This window comes from Aspergillus fischeri, genomic scaffold (assembly GCF_000149645.3).
Source record: "Aspergillus fischeri NRRL 181 1099437636264 genomic scaffold, whole genome shotgun sequence".
Classification (NCBI taxonomy): Eukaryota; Fungi; Ascomycota; class Eurotiomycetes; order Eurotiales; family Aspergillaceae; genus Aspergillus; species Aspergillus fischeri.
The window spans coordinates 6,047,982-6,064,670 of NW_001509762.1; the positions used below are offsets into that span (position 1 = coordinate 6,047,982).

Sequence of the window (16,689 nt, forward strand, 5' to 3'; positions counted from 1 at the left end):
CGTTTTTTATTTTTATTTTCTTCCTCTACTGTACATCTAGGATTGCCACTGCCATATTTCTTCCGCTCTGCATGGAATTTTCTCTAAGTAGTGGCAGATCAGTTTCGGTGCGCTGCTGATTGGAGAAAAATACGAGCTAAAAATGAGGCAGATAGCGGACACCTAAAATGGTTAAGGTAGATAAGATTTCTTCATGAAGTTTTTGCGAGATGTTTGAGTCCATCCCTAATAACTGGATGGAATAGCCATTCTGCAGCCCGATATGTCTCCTCAAGCTGAGATGAAGGTGTCCAGCCTAGAGAAGGGACTTAGTCCTGCCACAGCAGTGAAGCACGATGTGGCTGCAACGGCGAACGAGACCAAAGAAGAGTCCGCTGCGCCAATGGACCACGGACTTCATGCTTGGACAGTGGTCGCAGGAGCCTGGTGCTGTCTCTTTTGTGGATTTGGGTGGGTGAACGGTGAGCTTGTCCGTCACCGACAGAGAACAAATCTGACCGAAATAGCGATCGGTGTCTTCCAAGATTACTACCAACGTAATCAATTGCGCGAGTACTCGGCATCAAGCATCTCCTGGATCTTGTCTCTCGAGCCATTTGTTCTCTTCGCCGCAGGCATCGTCCTAGGCCGAGTTTTCGACAACTACGGCCCGAAGTGGATGCTGCTCATCGGCACATTCCTCCACGTCTTTGGCCTCATGATGATCTCCGTCTCGAGCGAGTACTACCAATTCCTCCTTGCGCAGGGGATCTGCAGTCCCCTAGGGGCCAGCTTTGTCTTCTATCCGGCTTCCGCCTGCACAGCGACCTGGTTCGATAAGCGCCGCGCGCTCGCATTCGGGATTATGTCAAGCGGGTCGTCGATAGGCGGCGTTGTCTTCTCCGCGATGTTATCGCGACTGCTGCCGCGGGTTGGATTCGGATGGTCGCTGCGCATCTCGGCGTTTGTGGTGCTGGCGTTGCTGGTTGTGGCGAATATGACTGTTCGCTCGCGGATCGCGCCTGTGCCGAGGAGGGTGCAGTTCAGTGATTATATCGGGCCGTTCTCGGAGGTGCCCTTTGTGTTGCTGATGCTGGCGTCTTGCTGTGGCTTCTGGGCGATGTTTGTGCCGATCAACTATGTGATACTGGAGGCGCAGGAAGATGGAGTTCGACGGAGTCTAGCGGAGTATCTATTGACCATTCTAAATGCTGCAAGGTTAGTGTCCAGTCTCCAGCTGCGCGGACAGAGTATATGCTGATGAGACAGTCTTCCTGGTCGAATCCTTCCCGGTTACTTTGGAGATAAACTCGGCCGGTTCAACGTGATGATCGCCATGTGTACCCTTTCTGCGCTGACGATTCTCGTCCTCTGGATTCCTGGAACGCTGCTGGCCCCTGGCTCTGCGGCCGTTTATGTAATCTTCAGTTTGCTGTATGGATTCGCGTCCGGAGCGTTTGTCGGCATGGTTCCGGCGCTGCTCAGTCAGATCACGGCGGATATGAGCAAAACGGGTGTGCGACAGGGAGTATTGTATACCTGCATGAGCATCGCAACGCTAACCGGAAGCCCAATTGCGGGGGCGATTCTGAATCGACAGCAAGGGACTTACTGGGGGTTACAAGTCTTTGCTGGGGCAATGATGGTGGGGAGTGTGGTGTTCTTTGTTGCTGCGAGAGTGGTTTTGCAAGGGACGTCGCTGAGAAAGAGGGTGTAATTGATATTCACACCGGTATAGACCTCAGGCATCAACACACAGGATCAGTCGGGATAATAGTATCTATAATTCACTACAAACCTTACTTTTTTGACACTGTCTATGCGTGGCTCTGACAGAAACCTATTTGAGTTTCCCCGGTGCACAAATATTCCTTGAGAGGAGACCTGAACAGGCTGCTTGAGTCGAGGATTCGGCGCCAGCTGTACACTTTATGATGGAGTGGACTGCACGGAAATCAGTGCTACGCGTTATGAGGAGAATAAGACAATAGAACTTGGAGATGTAGATAACAGTAGCAGGATGATCAATGTATGTTTGCTCTATCCACTGCTCGGGTTCACTTCGTTGTACATGACTGAAAGCTACCACTGATCTAGTAGCACTCCAAATGTCCCACCCAGTATTCCACCAATTCTTCAGTGAAGTCCAAATCCTAAACAACTAGCATAGCTAATACACCAGCTCCCATTCCGCACCACAGCCTGGGATATAGGCAATGCGGTCGTCAGGCTGTGGAGCAAAACTGGTGGTAAGCTCGCTGATGCTGAAATGAGGCCGCAAACAGGATATGGTCAATATGAAGAATCCCTTGGCGTTCCTGATGAACGACACCGGGCCGGAGGCATGATGAAGAGACATAAGATCGTCGCCGAGAATGCGTTGATCTACCGGAGACGGCGCGTAATTCGGGCAGAGTCTTTTAATGGCTTGGAACCGGGCGCGAGACGTGGTGCTGGCGTAGACCTGAAGTGATTCCGTCTCTGACTTGCGTTGGACGTCCCAATAGAGCGATTTGTACTTCTTGGAGCGGATGTAGTACCTATAGGAATAACCAGTCAGCTAACTTGCAAGAGTAAGAGAAGGATGGGGGCTACCAGTTGTATTGAAAGCAATCGACAAAAGGCCCGTTATTGATCGTGTGCCACGAATCATTGTAGCCATACAAAGGCTTGAAGAGGATCAGTCCGTCGAATCTCTGAGTGAGGTAATAGTCGGTGGTTGAATGTTCGATGCGGAAGTTTTGGTACCGGTACCATTCAGCGTTGACTCGCGCGATGTTTCCGAACTGTGAGGTCTCCATGGCACGGAACCAGGCGTCTAAAGTGTTCTTGTCTTTGGCCGTGATGAGCCAGACAGCGAAGCCCTGCTTCGGTTAGCGAGAGCGACTGCTTTTCTGGCCTAAAGAGCTTACCCCGGAGGTGGCGTAGGCGTAGAAGACCATCTTGCTCCACGGAAGCTCTGCCTTCAGGTAGCAACTGACATGAAGACGTCGACTGCTCAACTGATGGAAAGAAAGATTGAGCAGAGAGTGTCGAGACTTTATAGTCCTAGAATCAGTGGCATATGTGAATGCGACGGAAGTCTGAAGGCGTATGTAGAAGCTGAAATCTCCAAGAGAACATCTGGATCATGCAGAATTTTCATCATCATTCACCATGAAAGACGACATAATACGCCTGAATAGCTTCAGAAAGGCTCGGCGTCGCGTATGATGGTGTGCAGTGTTGTCCACCTCTTCACGGTTTGCTCTGGGTGATGCAATAAAGAATGATTCTGACTGCATGCCTTCAGCAGCTATTGCAGAGTAAGTGTTTGATTGCCTGGAGCAACTCATTCCCCTCATGGATGGTGACTTCAATTCCATGTCGTTTTCGTCTGTCGGAATAGAGGCATGATTGATTGCCTCCTCACCAGGTACGTGCCAATCCGTGATGCACCATTTGTGGAGCGTCTAGAAAGTTGCTAATCCTTCAGGAATCCGAGGATAGACACGATTTTTGGCATATGTGGAATCAGTCAACTCTCCGAATCTCAGCATCTCCGCAATTTGTATCGACTGACCTCGAGGACGTTGTCCAAACAGCACGCTGTGTTTTCAGTTGGCGAGACCTGTGCTGGAAACTACTTATCCGCTCTTTTGCCAGCGAGATTCGCAGCCGCTCTGTTCATCTTCAGACCCAAACAGACATGGTTGACGGTCATTGGAGAGCAGGGCAGCACTATGCCTGGTAAACATGCAGTCTCAGAGGAGCTTCTTTCAGTATTCGAAATAAGTCGGTGCGGACAAGAAGAAGAGTAGGCGGATGTTGTCTGCTACTCGCACGCGGTGCCATGCAGACGTCTTTCCACGATACGAGAATAATCATTCCCGACAAGGTGAGGATTTACGCTCAGGTCAACAAAACAAGGACGCTGTATTGATCGGGTACTTCTTTGGAGGGGAGTGAAATACCCTCCATTATAGATCAATAACTGGCTAGCATGCTGACTGAGCACTTATCTCTCCTTGAAAGACACACGGCTTCCCGGAAGCATCTTCAGGAATCACATCTCACACTCCACGAAGTCTGCCAGTCATCCGTAATCCCAATGCGCAAAGAAATCTCAAATCTCTCTCAACTCGAAATGCCTGCTCTCTGACACTCGAGGAAGGCCATTACACAAGAAAACGTCATGAGACTTTTGTCATTGCTAGTGTGCCATGCAGTGCAACAACGCCACTAAGCCCGATCACGCGAGCAACGAAGACTCGGCATTACAGATCCGGTTGCATTTTTAGATCGAAGATATCTTTGAGACAGCAGATATTGCACAATTGCAGAGCTACCAACGATCACCCTCCTATTGAGGCGATTGAGCGAGGATCCTCCCGCTGTGAAGTTCATTACCGGAGACAACGATCAACGCTGGTGAAATGACAGATTCCAACCATTGTGCCATTGGCTCAATCATAGACGGCTGCACGCGCCGCCGCCGACGTGGGTACTCTCTTGTCGGAGAGAAAGATGTCCAACTGCAGCCTATTCACATGGGAATCCTCACTATGCGGAAGCGAGATGGTACTCCATACGGTTGACACGTGACAATAGCAGACACTTGCTGTGAGGTGCAACTGCTGGCCCCTTCTGACTCGTAGCACTCATCATTTTGCATCATGTGTGTTATGAGGAGAGACTGAGGGATCACAGAGAATTAGGTTTCGCAGGTTTGGACGCATTTGGACAAATCCTGTAGTGAGTGGCTGCCTGAACTGATTATACTCGCATGGAGACCCTCGCTTAACTCAATTACCGAGGAGTTCGGGCGATGGGATCCAAATCCTCTCGGCGCTTGACTAGCGTGAAGAACTGATGGTATTTGGTTAGATTTACTGGTGGGCAGAATCAGCCGACGCAAGCCACCAGGTGCTAACTATCGCTGCATTCTGGTCTAGACTGTCGAGGGCATCTCGTATTTGGAGGTATAACAGCATCATCTCCATGATGGACATGTCAGACTCAGCTATAGACATTCGTGAGCTTGAGGAGCCAGGGAGCAGTCGTACGCTGCGGCCTGCCTTTCCCTCAAGATAGGGACCGTACCACTGCTATATATTTAATATGAGCTATCATACATTCAATCCAGCGGGAGGTAAACACAGAGTGTAAACAAGAATGCAAGGAGGCCGGGAGGCAAGGAGGCAATGAAGGGGTACGGAGTATGTCCGCCGGCAGAGAGTAATTAATGCTCATAACTGTCAAAGGGATCACACAAAGAATACCCTCAATTCAAAAACTACAGTACTACGAGCAAGAGGGGCAGGATACTAGCGGTCACTCAGATCTCACTCTCGAACATCATAATGGCTATTCTAGCAAGACAAATTGTGCATTGACTGGTCATAATCAATCATAGCGATGAACCGACAAATGCATGATTGGGTGCAACAAAAAGTCCGGTCCGAAGATCGCATGCCGAGACTCGTTTGATGGGGAAAATCGATTCCTTGCCCTGTCCAAACTCAGATCAGGTTCTAGAGCTAATGCAGGAGCTGCATGAGTGGGTGCAGGATAGATTGTGATCTATCAACTGGGTGGGCTGGTGGAGTGTGGTTCATTTCCCGGCATTCCTCGTACTTAAAGCTGGCCCCTTGATATTGTTGACCACTTGGTTATGACTCTGTAGACAATAGTATAGCTGCAATATGGCGTCGCTGGTCACCTCCCTCGTCAACGCCCTGACTGGCAACTCGGACAGTCTCTGCTCTGTCCTGGCCGATCATGGCTTCCAAATTCAGTATCCGCTCTCGCTGTCGTATACCCACGACTTGACCAACTACTGGTCGGCGGCATGCTGGGATCTTCATCCAGAATGCATGGTTGTGCCAAACAATGCCCAGGAGATGTCGGATGTAATCACCGCGCTGGGGTACACGCAGGACCAATTCGCGGTGAAATCGGGCGGTCACTCGCCTAACCTTGGTTTCTCAAGTACGCAGGGCGGCCTGCTAATCGTCACGAAGGATCTCGATCAGGTTGTGTATGATCCGTCCACCCAGACGGCTGTTATCGGGCCGGGGCAGAAATGGGAGGATGTGCAGGGGAAGCTGGAGGGAACAGGGCGGGCGGTTCTCGGCGGGAGGCTGGGAGGTGTAGGTGTTGGAGGGTTGCTTCTAGGAGGTGAGATTCGATTCTGCTCTCATATGAATGTGGTTCCTGAGCAGATGAAAAGGTGGTCTCAGCTACCTCAGCCCGCAGTATGGCTGGGCAGCGAACAATATCCTCAACTACGAGGTTGTGCTGGCGAATGGCACCATCGTCAATGCAAATGCAAACGAGAACTCGGATCTCTTCGCTGCCTTGAAAGGTGGAGGCAGCTCCTTCGGGGTCGTCACGTCGTATACCGTCCAGACACGCCCGATGGATCACCCTGTTTGGGGAGGAAATTACATCTTTTCCGGGGTTGACACGGCGAAGATGCTTGCTGCTCTGCAGAACTTTGTCGAGTACTATCCGGATGAGAAGGCTTCAATTATTTTGACCAGAGAGCACGCACCAGCGCTCGATATCTGGGTCATGTTCCTCTTTTATAATGGAGAGAAGCCCCCGGCAGGTATCTTTGACAACTTTACTGCCTTGAATCCAATTGACCAAACCCGGACATATGACCGTTATACCGATCTGGTGGGTGATAAATCAATTTGAGAAATGTGCTGCCCATGTCTAACCGACTCGAACAGCTCAAAAACGGCGACAAATATATCATTCAGTAAGTTGCGAGTCTGGAAATACTCGTTCAGCACTGACACCCTACAGCGGAAGCCGATACAGCGTTGCAGGCGAAACCCTGCCCGTCCCGAAAGGCATGTCGCTCGAGGTCTTGCAGTCCATCTTTGATTTTTGGCTTGACGTAAACAACGAGGTACTGCTGGAGACCGGTATGGTGGGAAGCATCGCCTTCCAGCCCTTCCCACGGAGCATCGCACAGAAAGCCTTGGAGCTCGGAGGAGTCAGTCGCTTCCTAGGTACACCTTTCAACTAACGGCTGCTAACCGGGATTTAGGATCTGCTTGACTTTCCACCAGACCAGGATTATATTCTCATTCAGATTACCCTGCAGTGGATACTGGGGCTGTCCGATGCTCGGATGCACGATGCCACGCAGAAGCTCTTCAAAGGATTTGGTCGCTTGATTGAGGAGTACATTGCTAATGGAACTCTGCCAGACGTTTATCGTCCGCTGTATATGAATGATATCGACGCTGGCCAAGAATATTGGAGTCGACTGAGGACGCGGGATCGGGCCCTGCAGACGAGGCTCAAGTATGATCCCGCGGGATTCTTCCAAACGCGGACCAGTGGGTTTCGCTTGTCCTAATAGATGGACTGCCTTAGTTGCGATTCTGTGTTGTTATCAATAAGGATTAATTTAGTATCCTTGCATCATCAGTCCAACAACTGCTTCATGTATCCACGGTATTTTTGTTCATTCCAGAAAACTACGAAAATAAAATAGAGAGAGAAGGGATAAACATTACCTTGAGCAACCTTACCTACCATTTTGGGAATACGGGAGAGTCACGCGTTGAGTCTCAGCCTTGTTCAATGTCGCAATCTCAATCCGCATCTGCTCGAGCGTTTTCTGAAACTCGTTTGACTATTCGACATCAGCCTATAATGTGCGCAAATCCGACCATTCATGTATAATCTTACTGGGTCATGGAGAACAGACGGCCCTCGGATGGTTTGTCCAACGACCTATGGAGCGAGATACGGGTTTTGCTCAAAGAGCAAAATGAACGACTACGTATCCAAAATAACCTGCTCAAGCGACTTCTTCTCGAGAGAGACAATGGCACTGGGACTGGTACGAGTAATCATAACCTCCCGGATGCCGATAAAAAGAATCAGTCCATCGAGGATGCGCCCCAACTCGATGGAAGAAACAAGTCACACACCTCCTTGAAATCCTGCCTGAAACGTGACAACAGTGACTTTGAGTTTCAAAACAAAGGACATACTGTTCTTTACGCTGCAGATGAAACTTTCAAGTATCCTCGAGTCTATTATTTTGTCGATGAGCGGCATCCACCTCGCCTCCACAGACTGTCGACAGGCTTGAGAGCTGACTCCTCATGGAAATATTGTGAGTACAGAGATACAATCATCTTCGTGTTGAGAGCATGGATCTGACGTACGCTAGGGAAGCCTGTTGCCCCCGGAGGAATATCCCATCCAGAACAGTATCAATCCTATCCTGGTGCAGGATATCCTGACTATATTCCTGAATGGGAGATTAAGCGTGCCGGCGATGGATGGTATCATATTGATGGTGCGAAATTGGAAGACGAAGTTCATGTTCCTCCCGACAGCCTTTACAGTGGAAAAGCACGGTTGGTTCCTTATTCACTCAATTGTAGCACGTCCCTTCCATCCGAATGGGCATGTGAGCCATGTGCAACTTTTCATGGTGGTTCTGGGAAGGACATGGTCGGCATCATACAAGTGCTATTGAAAACCCTGGGAAACCTCTACGCTGTCCCTTGCGACGGCAGACTGCAATTCGCGTTTGATCGATGCCACCTGAGGAGTCTCAGCCCCTCTGGTCTGAGTTCGCACTTGGAGCAGCTCCAGCTGTTCTTCAAGACATTAAAGGCAAGCAACGGTCGTGTTCAGATTGTTGATGTGGACGATTGGATGCACGCGGCCATATACGAGCGCGTCACTGCATATCCTGAAGAATGGAAAGTAATCCTGAGGAGTAAGGATCCAAGAATTTTGGCCGTCCCTGCCTTGGAGGCAGACCTCCGCAAAGTCAATATTCGACCAACGCGGTTTTACTACAAGAGCGGAAACGGTAAGCCGACAGAAGTAAAGTGGAGGGAAACAGGCCATTGGAATCGCATCATCAGCTGCATTGGCTTGAACGCTGTAGCGCCATCGTTTGAGTATGGACTTGACGGGCTCTGTCATACACTCTTTCGCAGTTGTACTGGTGAAAAGTTTCAATACGCGGACCTGGTGCCAGGAGTTCTGCGGACACATATTTCCTGCGTTAAACGGAGGCGATCGCGCAACGATGCCGCTGATGCTCTAGAACCTTTCCACATTACTTGGTGCCGAATCGATGGCACAAAGCCCTTAAGCAAGTCGACATGGAGGTCTGGAGAGCTATATGGGTCAAAGGGCTCAACAGGTACGCTGTATTTGTCCGAGGTCGCTTTCACATTGGGCTTCATACCATCTCAACGGACCCTCTGGTCCAGTACACAGAATGGAAAGACAGAGAATATGGATCGCAGTCATTGGTGTCTTATACATCTCGCACCATCACACTTTGGCCGCTTAGATGAATCAATTCACCGTCGCAGGCAGGATGACCCACGGACTGGCCCATTCACCACAGCAATCACGCTGATAGAAGAGGCACTGCTGCACGCGGCCAACGATTGGGACCGCATTGCCAACCACTTTGACCTTGTTCTCAACCAGAACGATAGTATTTTTGATCCTGAACTTCATGATCGCTTTCTGTTCGATGATGCTTCGTTTTCCCGGTCGCGGTACTATTTCTGGCTGATGGACAGTTTGGAGGGCTTCACATCCGCCGTGTCGGATACTATTCATGAATGGGAGGTATACTGGTGGGCTAGAAAGGACGTATTCGAAGATTACGAAGCATTCTATCTGGACAAGTGGCGGAATACCAAGGTTGAATTGGGATCTCCGAAACCTCCTCAAGAACCCCCACGACTGGAAAATTCAGTCAAGAGGGTAGAAACGCATGTTGGACGGTTGAGAGAAATTTTGAGCCGGCTCGAGATTTTGCGCGATCGAACCATGACCTTACGCGACGGAGTAAGTACAGCTTGTTTGTGTTCCAGCTATTCGCTGGCTGACCTGTAGTAGTTATTCAATGCGAGCACTGTCATCGAATCGCGGGCTGCTACCCAGCTTGGTGAAAACGTCAAACTGCTCACATACGTGAGCATATTCTATCTCCCGCTAAGTTACTGCGCTGCTTTATGGAGCATCAACCGAGATTACAACTTAGTGGCATTCGCCATTGTCACTGCTCTTCTGGCTCTGGGCACGTATGCTCTGGTGCTGAACCTGAACGATATTGTGTTTCTGATCAGGAAGGCCTACCGAAAGCTGCGTACCCCTATATTGGAAGCAATGAAAAATGACTCGCATGAACAATGGGCTGATTTGGGCAGCGCTTTCAGTGGATTCATGCCTGAGAGACATGGTGATCAGCCCTCGGAGTGGACGGTTCTGCTGTACGCGGTATTAATGGCTACAGAGAAGTTAAAATTCTGGAAAAGAGGCCACTCCAATCCCGCGTAATGATGGACTCGAACGAAAGTGAACCCTGATCTGCCTATCTCTACCAAGACAACAGCATATCTGTCTAAAAGCCAACTGAGACCTGATATCCCTGATCTGTCGTCCGAATATTGAAGTTCACCTTTCCAACGCAATCTCCATACTCATAAGGCTTGTGCACCTGACCCGATCCGGCCCCGGGAGTGCTCGTCGTAGGCGCTCCAAACGTCACATTGGTATACGGGAGCGAGCTACAGAGATGGCTCGGCATGGCGTTCCACAGATAATACTCAACGAATCCAACCTGGCTGCTTTTGATTCCTCCAGCACCACTCGGCAATGTGTACGACCCGACATGTGTCGACTTGCCGCTCGCGGTGTCGACGAGGGTTGCCGTCCAGGTGGTACCGGCTGTGTTCTTGACCACAAGGTCATAGAGTGGAGCATATGGTGCTGGGATTTCTACAGCGCAGCTGACACCTGCACCGCCGTCTGCGCCATCGTGGCAGTTGGGGTCGGTACTCGTGGTTCCGGGCACGAAGCTGGAGAAAACAGCGTGGACGATGCTTGAACCGGAGGCATCGGGACGGGGTTGGAGACCGGTATATCCGACATCGGAGAGACCGTTGAAGGCGAATTGCTGTGCGAAATAGTAGCCAGTCTCATGAGGGGCATTAGCCATCGAAATGGGAAATATGATGTCCTTCAGGCCAGAGGAGGGAGTGTTGGAAAAGCTCCAGCTCAGACCAACGAGGGCCTGCGTAAAGGGGATAATAGCAAGGACGACGGCTGTCTTCATTGTCAGAGACTGGATATATTGAAGAGAGATTACCGAGGAAGGATTGAATACATGAGCTTCGGGCTCCTCCGTAGGTACCTGGGTCGAACAATTTGAATTTATACCCGACTCTGGTCTCGCTTCCAGCGATTCCACTTGTGAGTTGTCACCGTGAATCAATAGTTCCCAGTGTGCCGCTCGCCAAATCGATAGCCGATGTCGATCTTGGGGATCCGCATGTAAGGGACGCTCGTGATATTCCACTTTCAAGCAACATTATCTCTGGCAAAACAATGACGTTACATTCAAAAGTTCACAAGCGGGTCTGTTCGTGTGCGGCTGCCTTTATTCTCGATGATGGTGACATTCGGGACCGCTTATCTCGTAACAAATTGTACACTGATTCTGACGGCTGTTTTACTTTTGTTTCAGAGTGAGAGGAGCAAGCGGGCAACTTTGATCAAGAAATCAATTACGTACCTGGAAGAAGATGATGCATGCTCTGGTTCGGCAGGCTGCAATCACTGGAAAGATCACCAGATGGCTATCTACTGCCATCTCGAAGGGACCGTAAGCGTCCACAAAACTCTTCTTCTCTTCGATCGACAAAAGCTATTTCTCAGCTGCAAATGCGGCTGGCGCTCACAATTTATTAAGAGCTATGATGCGCCTTGAAAAGATCTGCAGATCGCACCACCACCTATGGTCTTGGACATCGCTGGAAGTTTGCCGCTGACAAGGCTGCAGGTGGCTGATTGATCACACAAGACAGCGCATGACCAAGCCGACGCATGGCCACGTCGGTTAATTGATGCCTTTGTGAAAGAATATAATTAGAGTCTGCGCGCTTATTCCCAGTCCATGCCCATTATGAGAAGAGAAGTCCTCGCTCAAGCGGCTACTGCGGCCTCATGATTGGCCCCTGGTTAACATGAGGCAATGGTTAGGCATCAACCTGGGATATATGAATGCTTAAGCTGGCTTTATAGTCAGATCGACTTTAATGAAGTACAATTTATACACTGATAGCAGTCAGCCTACGCCAGAAGAGCCACATTTTACAAGCCTGTCTCGCGACAGCCAATTCAAGCCCGAACCCATATATAGGTGTTGAGCCTCTGCCACTGCTGTTGGCAAATTATTTGAAATGCGACCCCGACACCGCGACGAGTTCGATATCGCCATTATTTGCAGCTTATCCTGTGAAGCCGAGGCGATCGAGGCATCGCTGGACGAGGTCTACGACCGATTCGGCGAGATCTACGATAAGGTACCCGAGGATCGTAATGTCTATATCAACGGACGAATTGGCAAGCACAATGTGGTCTTATGTCAAGTGCCAGAGCCGGGAAAATGCAGCTCAGCGAGCGTAGCTTCGAGTTTGATATTCAGTTATACAGGTATCCAGCTCGCCCTTGTCGTTGGGATATGCGGCGGTGTTCCCTCGCCGTCCTGCAGTGAGAAAGAGATTTTCTTAGGAGACATCGTCATTGCGGATAGTGTGATTGAATTCGACGTTGGAGAGCAGTGTCCTTGGGGATTCCAGCGGGAAACGAGCGTTAAGGCTGTCCTTGAAAGGCCGAACAGAGCCATAAGAAATCTCCTGGATGCTCTATCAATTGACGGAAACCGCGCATTAATGGAGACGGAGAGTGCTGGCTTCTTGAAAGAGCTACAGTCCAGAGGAGGTCCAAAGTGGCAGTATCCCGGAGCATCAAAGGATATCCTTTTTGCGTCTGCATATCAACACCAGCATCGCCGACGGTCTGTTTGCATTAACGGCGGATATGAGGATACGCTCTGTAAGGACGCACTGGAGGAAGAATGCTACATCCCTGGATGCGCTAAGCAACAAGTCCATCGCGGCAGGTCCAGCGAAGAGTCAGTCAAGCCTGCACTCCATATCGGGATGATCGCATCAGGAGACACGGTAATGGAGTCCGGAGAACACCGTGACAGGATTGCGGAGACGGAGGGGGTAATCGCCTTTGAGACCATCGGGGCAGGAGTGTGGGATACTCTTCCCTGTGTGATAATCAACGGCGTATCCGACTATGCCGATGGCCGTAAGAATGAAGTATGGCAAAACTATGCAGCGGCAGTAGCTGCTTCAGGTGCTAAAGCGTTTCTGCAATACTGGGCACCCAGTGCGAAAGCTAGTAAGTGAGCAGAATACAAGTAATTTTGCATATGCTGACCCACTTAAAGAATCTCAGAGCGTCCATTCAAGAGTACCAGTGCTTCAGACAGCCTTTATAGGCCGAGAGATTGAAGTGAATGAGATGAAAGAGGAGCTGGGAGATCCTAGACTGGGAAGAAAAGGGATAGTGCTCTGGGGGCTTTGTGGATACGGAAAAACGCAGTTGGCCATCCATTATATCTCTGTGAGAAGAACGCTTTATGATTCCATTTTGTGGATTGATTGTTCGTCTTGGGGCACTCTCCATGATTCCTTCTCTCAAATATGGAGAAAAATACAAGGATGTGCACACGACGAGCAATCACCAATTGAGAGGGTGTTGGAGTGGCTGGAGCAAGAAACAAATCCGATTTGGATCATGGTATTTGACGGAGTTGAGACCACGGCTACTTCAACATCTATGGATATCGACATTAGGAAGTACATCCCTTCGTGCAATCATGGGCATGTCCTGTTGACAGCCCTATCACCGTGCTTGCACGCTCGGCTGGGCTATCCAGGCATACAGGTACGAGGTGTGGATGAGGACGCAGGTGCTCAGATACTACTGCGCTGTGCAGGCGTTGAAGAACCAGACTCTCCAGGTAAGCCTACGACAAGTGATATGCGTTGCATCGTATTGACATGGCTATTTAGCCGTGGAAACGGCCAGGGCAATTTCCCGCAAAGTTGGCGGACTGCCCCTTGCTTTGGAACAAGCAGGATCCTTCCTACGATGTGGATTATATTCCTTGCAAGAGTACAATAGGCGGTTTCAGGAACAGTTTGCAAAGTCGACTTTCAAGACCCCGCTGCATCATTGTATCGGAGCATACGAAAAGGGACACACTTTGTGGACGGTGTTCAAAAAGCTGTACGATGCTGCAGGCCAGCGAAATCCCGATTCGATCAAACTTCTCCATCTGGCTGTGTTTCTTGGCCCCGGACTAATACCGTCCTCTCTGATCATGTACCCACCAGGTGATCCTAACAAGTACTCAGTGTTATTCAACTCACTGTCTGCATTGGAATCAGCTGATACATCGTGGTTGAAGATCATAAACTGGTGGAACAGCCTACGCTCACGAGAGACTGATTTCGCAAATGCGCTTCAAACTCTGGAGGATTCCGGTCTTGTAAACTTCAACCGCAAGCGATCAGATTCCATGATTGAGAGCTTTGAAATCGATGGTATGGTACAGTCCTTCGTTCGCCTGAAACTGTCTTGCCATGGTCTGCGAGACAATGCAGCCGTTGCTTTTCTTTTCAATGGACAGTATTGTGCGGGTATAGACGCCCAATCGCAGCTGGAAATACCTCAGGAGCATCTGCGGCGCTTGTGCACCGTTCTTGACGATTTTATGTCATTGATACCGCTAGAGATGATTCAGCCTCCTGACGGCAAGTATTTCAGGCTCTGTGGCTCTGTTGCACCAGCATATGCACGAGTGTGTCGCCTGAAAGGGGACTATGAGACATCCAAGACTTTTTGGGTCCTAGCGCTGCAGTTTATAATCCTATCTCAGAGAGCAGAATTGCCCACAAGTGGAGCGAAGCTGGAAGGAATTGACGCAGCTGCAGACGCTCTCTTGGCTGTAGACGAAAGTTCCATTGAGGTAGCCTGGAAGCGAGCCTGTGAGAGTATCGCATTGTCTCCGGCAGCTCGTGCAAGAAAGGGGGACTTCGGAAGCGGAGCATTACGACATGACCCTGTGGCCGAGCCTATGCCCTCGACGGGACTTGGTCGAGAAACCTCTGAAGGGTTTACAAGCTGAAATTAGAGAACTAGGTTAGGCCGACGCTTGCAATAAACCGCAGTGACTGTTTATGATAGATCTTATTCAATGATAGCCGTGGGATGGGATATCTCATAGTGTATCAAATGTCCTATAGTGGTATAGGGAGACAGTCTAAGACCATACCCAATCATTCCATTCCCCTACTGCGCCGAATTAGCCTTCTGCACATTTGAAAGCCTCTGTAAAACTTCTTCTTGCACAACCTGGACAATCGTCTCAGCGTCCTTCACTTCATGAATCAGCCCAATGGCAGCCCCAGCATACGTCGCCAGTCTTCCCTCCGGTCCCCAGCCGGCATCTCCAGCCTTGAGAGCCTCATCATGAAGCTCCTTCAGCTCATCAAACGGCCGACCCGCCTGATGCTCAATAAACGACTTGTTGATAATCGTCCGAGGACTATACTCCTCTGGCCAGCCCACCGTACCCCGAAGCCGGTTATACAGCAACGTCCTTGTCGTCGAGACCGCTCCATTACTAGCCCGCACAATCTCCCTCTGATAACCCGGACTAATCCTCGCCTCCGTAGCAGCAAGGAACCGCGTCCCCATCACCACCCCCGTAGCCCCAAGGCACAGCGCCGCCGCGGCGCCACGCCCGTCAGCTATTCCCCCAGCTGCAAACACAGGGATGTGCGCTGGAAGACAGTCCATCATCTCGGGGAGGAGTGTCATAATTCCCAGACCGTCATTTGCCCGCCCGTGTCCGCCTGCTTCTGCCCCCTGCACGACAATCACGTCTGGTTCTTCACTGCCCTGTGCGAGCTCCCTTGCTTCGGCTAGCGTGCCGATCTGGATCCAGATACGGGTGGATGGGGATGCATGCCGGATCCGCCGGGACCAGGTATCTAGGTCTTTTTGTCCGTTGCGGGGGGCGAAGAGCCAGGCGGCGCAGGGCTGGTATTTGGTTATTGTGGAGATGGCGACTTCGAGGTCGTCGCTCCACAGTTGGAAGCCGACGCCTACTGGGAGAACGGGTTGGTTTTGTAGTGTAGATGGTTGAGATTGGGACACAGGGAGCGATTTTATCAGGCTTGATGCTTTTTGGAGATCAGAGCTGATATCTTGAGTCTTGACGCCCGGCCCGATGAATCCTAGCCCGCCTGCGCGGGAGACAGCAACAGCTAGGGTGGGGCCGGACATTACCCGCATCGGGGCACTGACGATGAACGGAGTTTTCATCCATGGATATGAACGGGAGATGGTTGTGATGAGTTGAGACATCTTACTCGTAGACATGCGCGGTAGGAGATGGTTTCCTCAGCGGATATAAGTTATGATGTTGGCTTACGTGAGTTACAATGAGTAAGAAAGAAATTAAACTGTCTCAATGCCGAGGATATCTGTCAAGATCGGTGGGGAGTTCAATCAGCAGATATGATTGGTCATTATTCCGGAATGAAAGTACCCCAAGGTAATATACTGCTGGAGTAAAAGATGACACTGTCTCAGCGCACTTTGACGGACAAGTTGGAACAACCGTTCTAGGAGGTGGTAGGCTTTCGTCCATGCGTGAGACAGCGTGGATGTACGAATTTCATTCCATCCGTCGCCAACTGGAGTCCCAATGCAGATATCGAAGAGAGGAAATATCACCTGCTAAAAGAGAAAGACAAGAGTAGACAATCGGCGTGTTAATCTATGGTAAGA

At 50.3% G+C, this 16,689-nt stretch overlaps 7 protein-coding genes across 7 annotated transcripts; 4 read left to right on the top strand and 3 right to left on the bottom strand.

The window, feature by feature from the left end:
• Nucleotides 1-262: 262 nt before the first annotated feature.
• On the top strand, nt 263-1,696 carry NFIA_092770 (putative MFS monocarboxylate transporter (Mct); the record flags this gene model as incomplete). Its single annotated transcript, XM_001261212.1, has 2 exons — nt 263-1,197; nt 1,249-1,696. 2 exons carry the CDS (start codon nt 263-265, stop codon nt 1,694-1,696), a joined length of 1,383 nt encoding a protein of 460 aa, XP_001261213.1.
• Nucleotides 1,697-2,149: 453 nt separating this feature from the next.
• On the bottom strand, nt 2,150-2,921 carry NFIA_092780 (uncharacterized protein; the record flags this gene model as incomplete). The annotated part of the gene is made up of 3 exons (XM_001261213.1): nt 2,150-2,519; nt 2,644-2,843; nt 2,892-2,921. 3 exons carry the CDS (start codon nt 2,919-2,921, stop codon nt 2,150-2,152), a joined length of 600 nt encoding a protein of 199 aa, XP_001261214.1.
• A 2,742-nt stretch (nt 2,922-5,663) lies between these two features.
• NFIA_092790 (uncharacterized protein) lies at nt 5,664-7,336 on the top strand (the record flags this gene model as incomplete). Its single annotated transcript, XM_001261214.1, has 5 exons — nt 5,664-6,138; nt 6,191-6,642; nt 6,699-6,727; nt 6,775-6,967; nt 7,022-7,336. The coding sequence occupies 5 exons, from the start codon at nt 5,664-5,666 to the stop codon at nt 7,334-7,336; spliced, it is 1,464 nt and encodes a 487-aa protein (XP_001261215.1).
• Nucleotides 7,337-7,677: 341 nt separating this feature from the next.
• Nucleotides 7,678-10,308, top strand: NFIA_092800 (uncharacterized protein; the record flags this gene model as incomplete). Its single annotated transcript, XM_001261215.1, has 3 exons — nt 7,678-8,104; nt 8,162-9,816; nt 9,868-10,308. The coding sequence occupies 3 exons, from the start codon at nt 7,678-7,680 to the stop codon at nt 10,306-10,308; spliced, it is 2,523 nt and encodes an 840-aa protein (XP_001261216.1).
• A 64-nt stretch (nt 10,309-10,372) lies between these two features.
• NFIA_092810 (uncharacterized protein) lies at nt 10,373-11,086 on the bottom strand (the record flags this gene model as incomplete). The annotated part of the gene is made up of 1 exon (XM_001261216.1): nt 10,373-11,086. One exon carries the CDS (start codon nt 11,084-11,086, stop codon nt 10,373-10,375), a length of 714 nt encoding a protein of 237 aa, XP_001261217.1.
• A 1,126-nt stretch (nt 11,087-12,212) lies between these two features.
• NFIA_092820 (Pfs and NB-ARC domain protein) lies at nt 12,213-15,019 on the top strand (the record flags this gene model as incomplete). Its single annotated transcript, XM_001261217.1, has 3 exons — nt 12,213-13,224; nt 13,274-13,849; nt 13,902-15,019. The coding sequence occupies 3 exons, from the start codon at nt 12,213-12,215 to the stop codon at nt 15,017-15,019; spliced, it is 2,706 nt and encodes a 901-aa protein (XP_001261218.1).
• Nucleotides 15,020-15,183: 164 nt separating this feature from the next.
• NFIA_092830 (nitronate monooxygenase) lies at nt 15,184-16,263 on the bottom strand (the record flags this gene model as incomplete). The annotated part of the gene is made up of 1 exon (XM_001261218.1): nt 15,184-16,263. One exon carries the CDS (start codon nt 16,261-16,263, stop codon nt 15,184-15,186), a length of 1,080 nt encoding a protein of 359 aa, XP_001261219.1.
• Between the last annotated feature and the right edge of the window lie 426 nt (nt 16,264-16,689).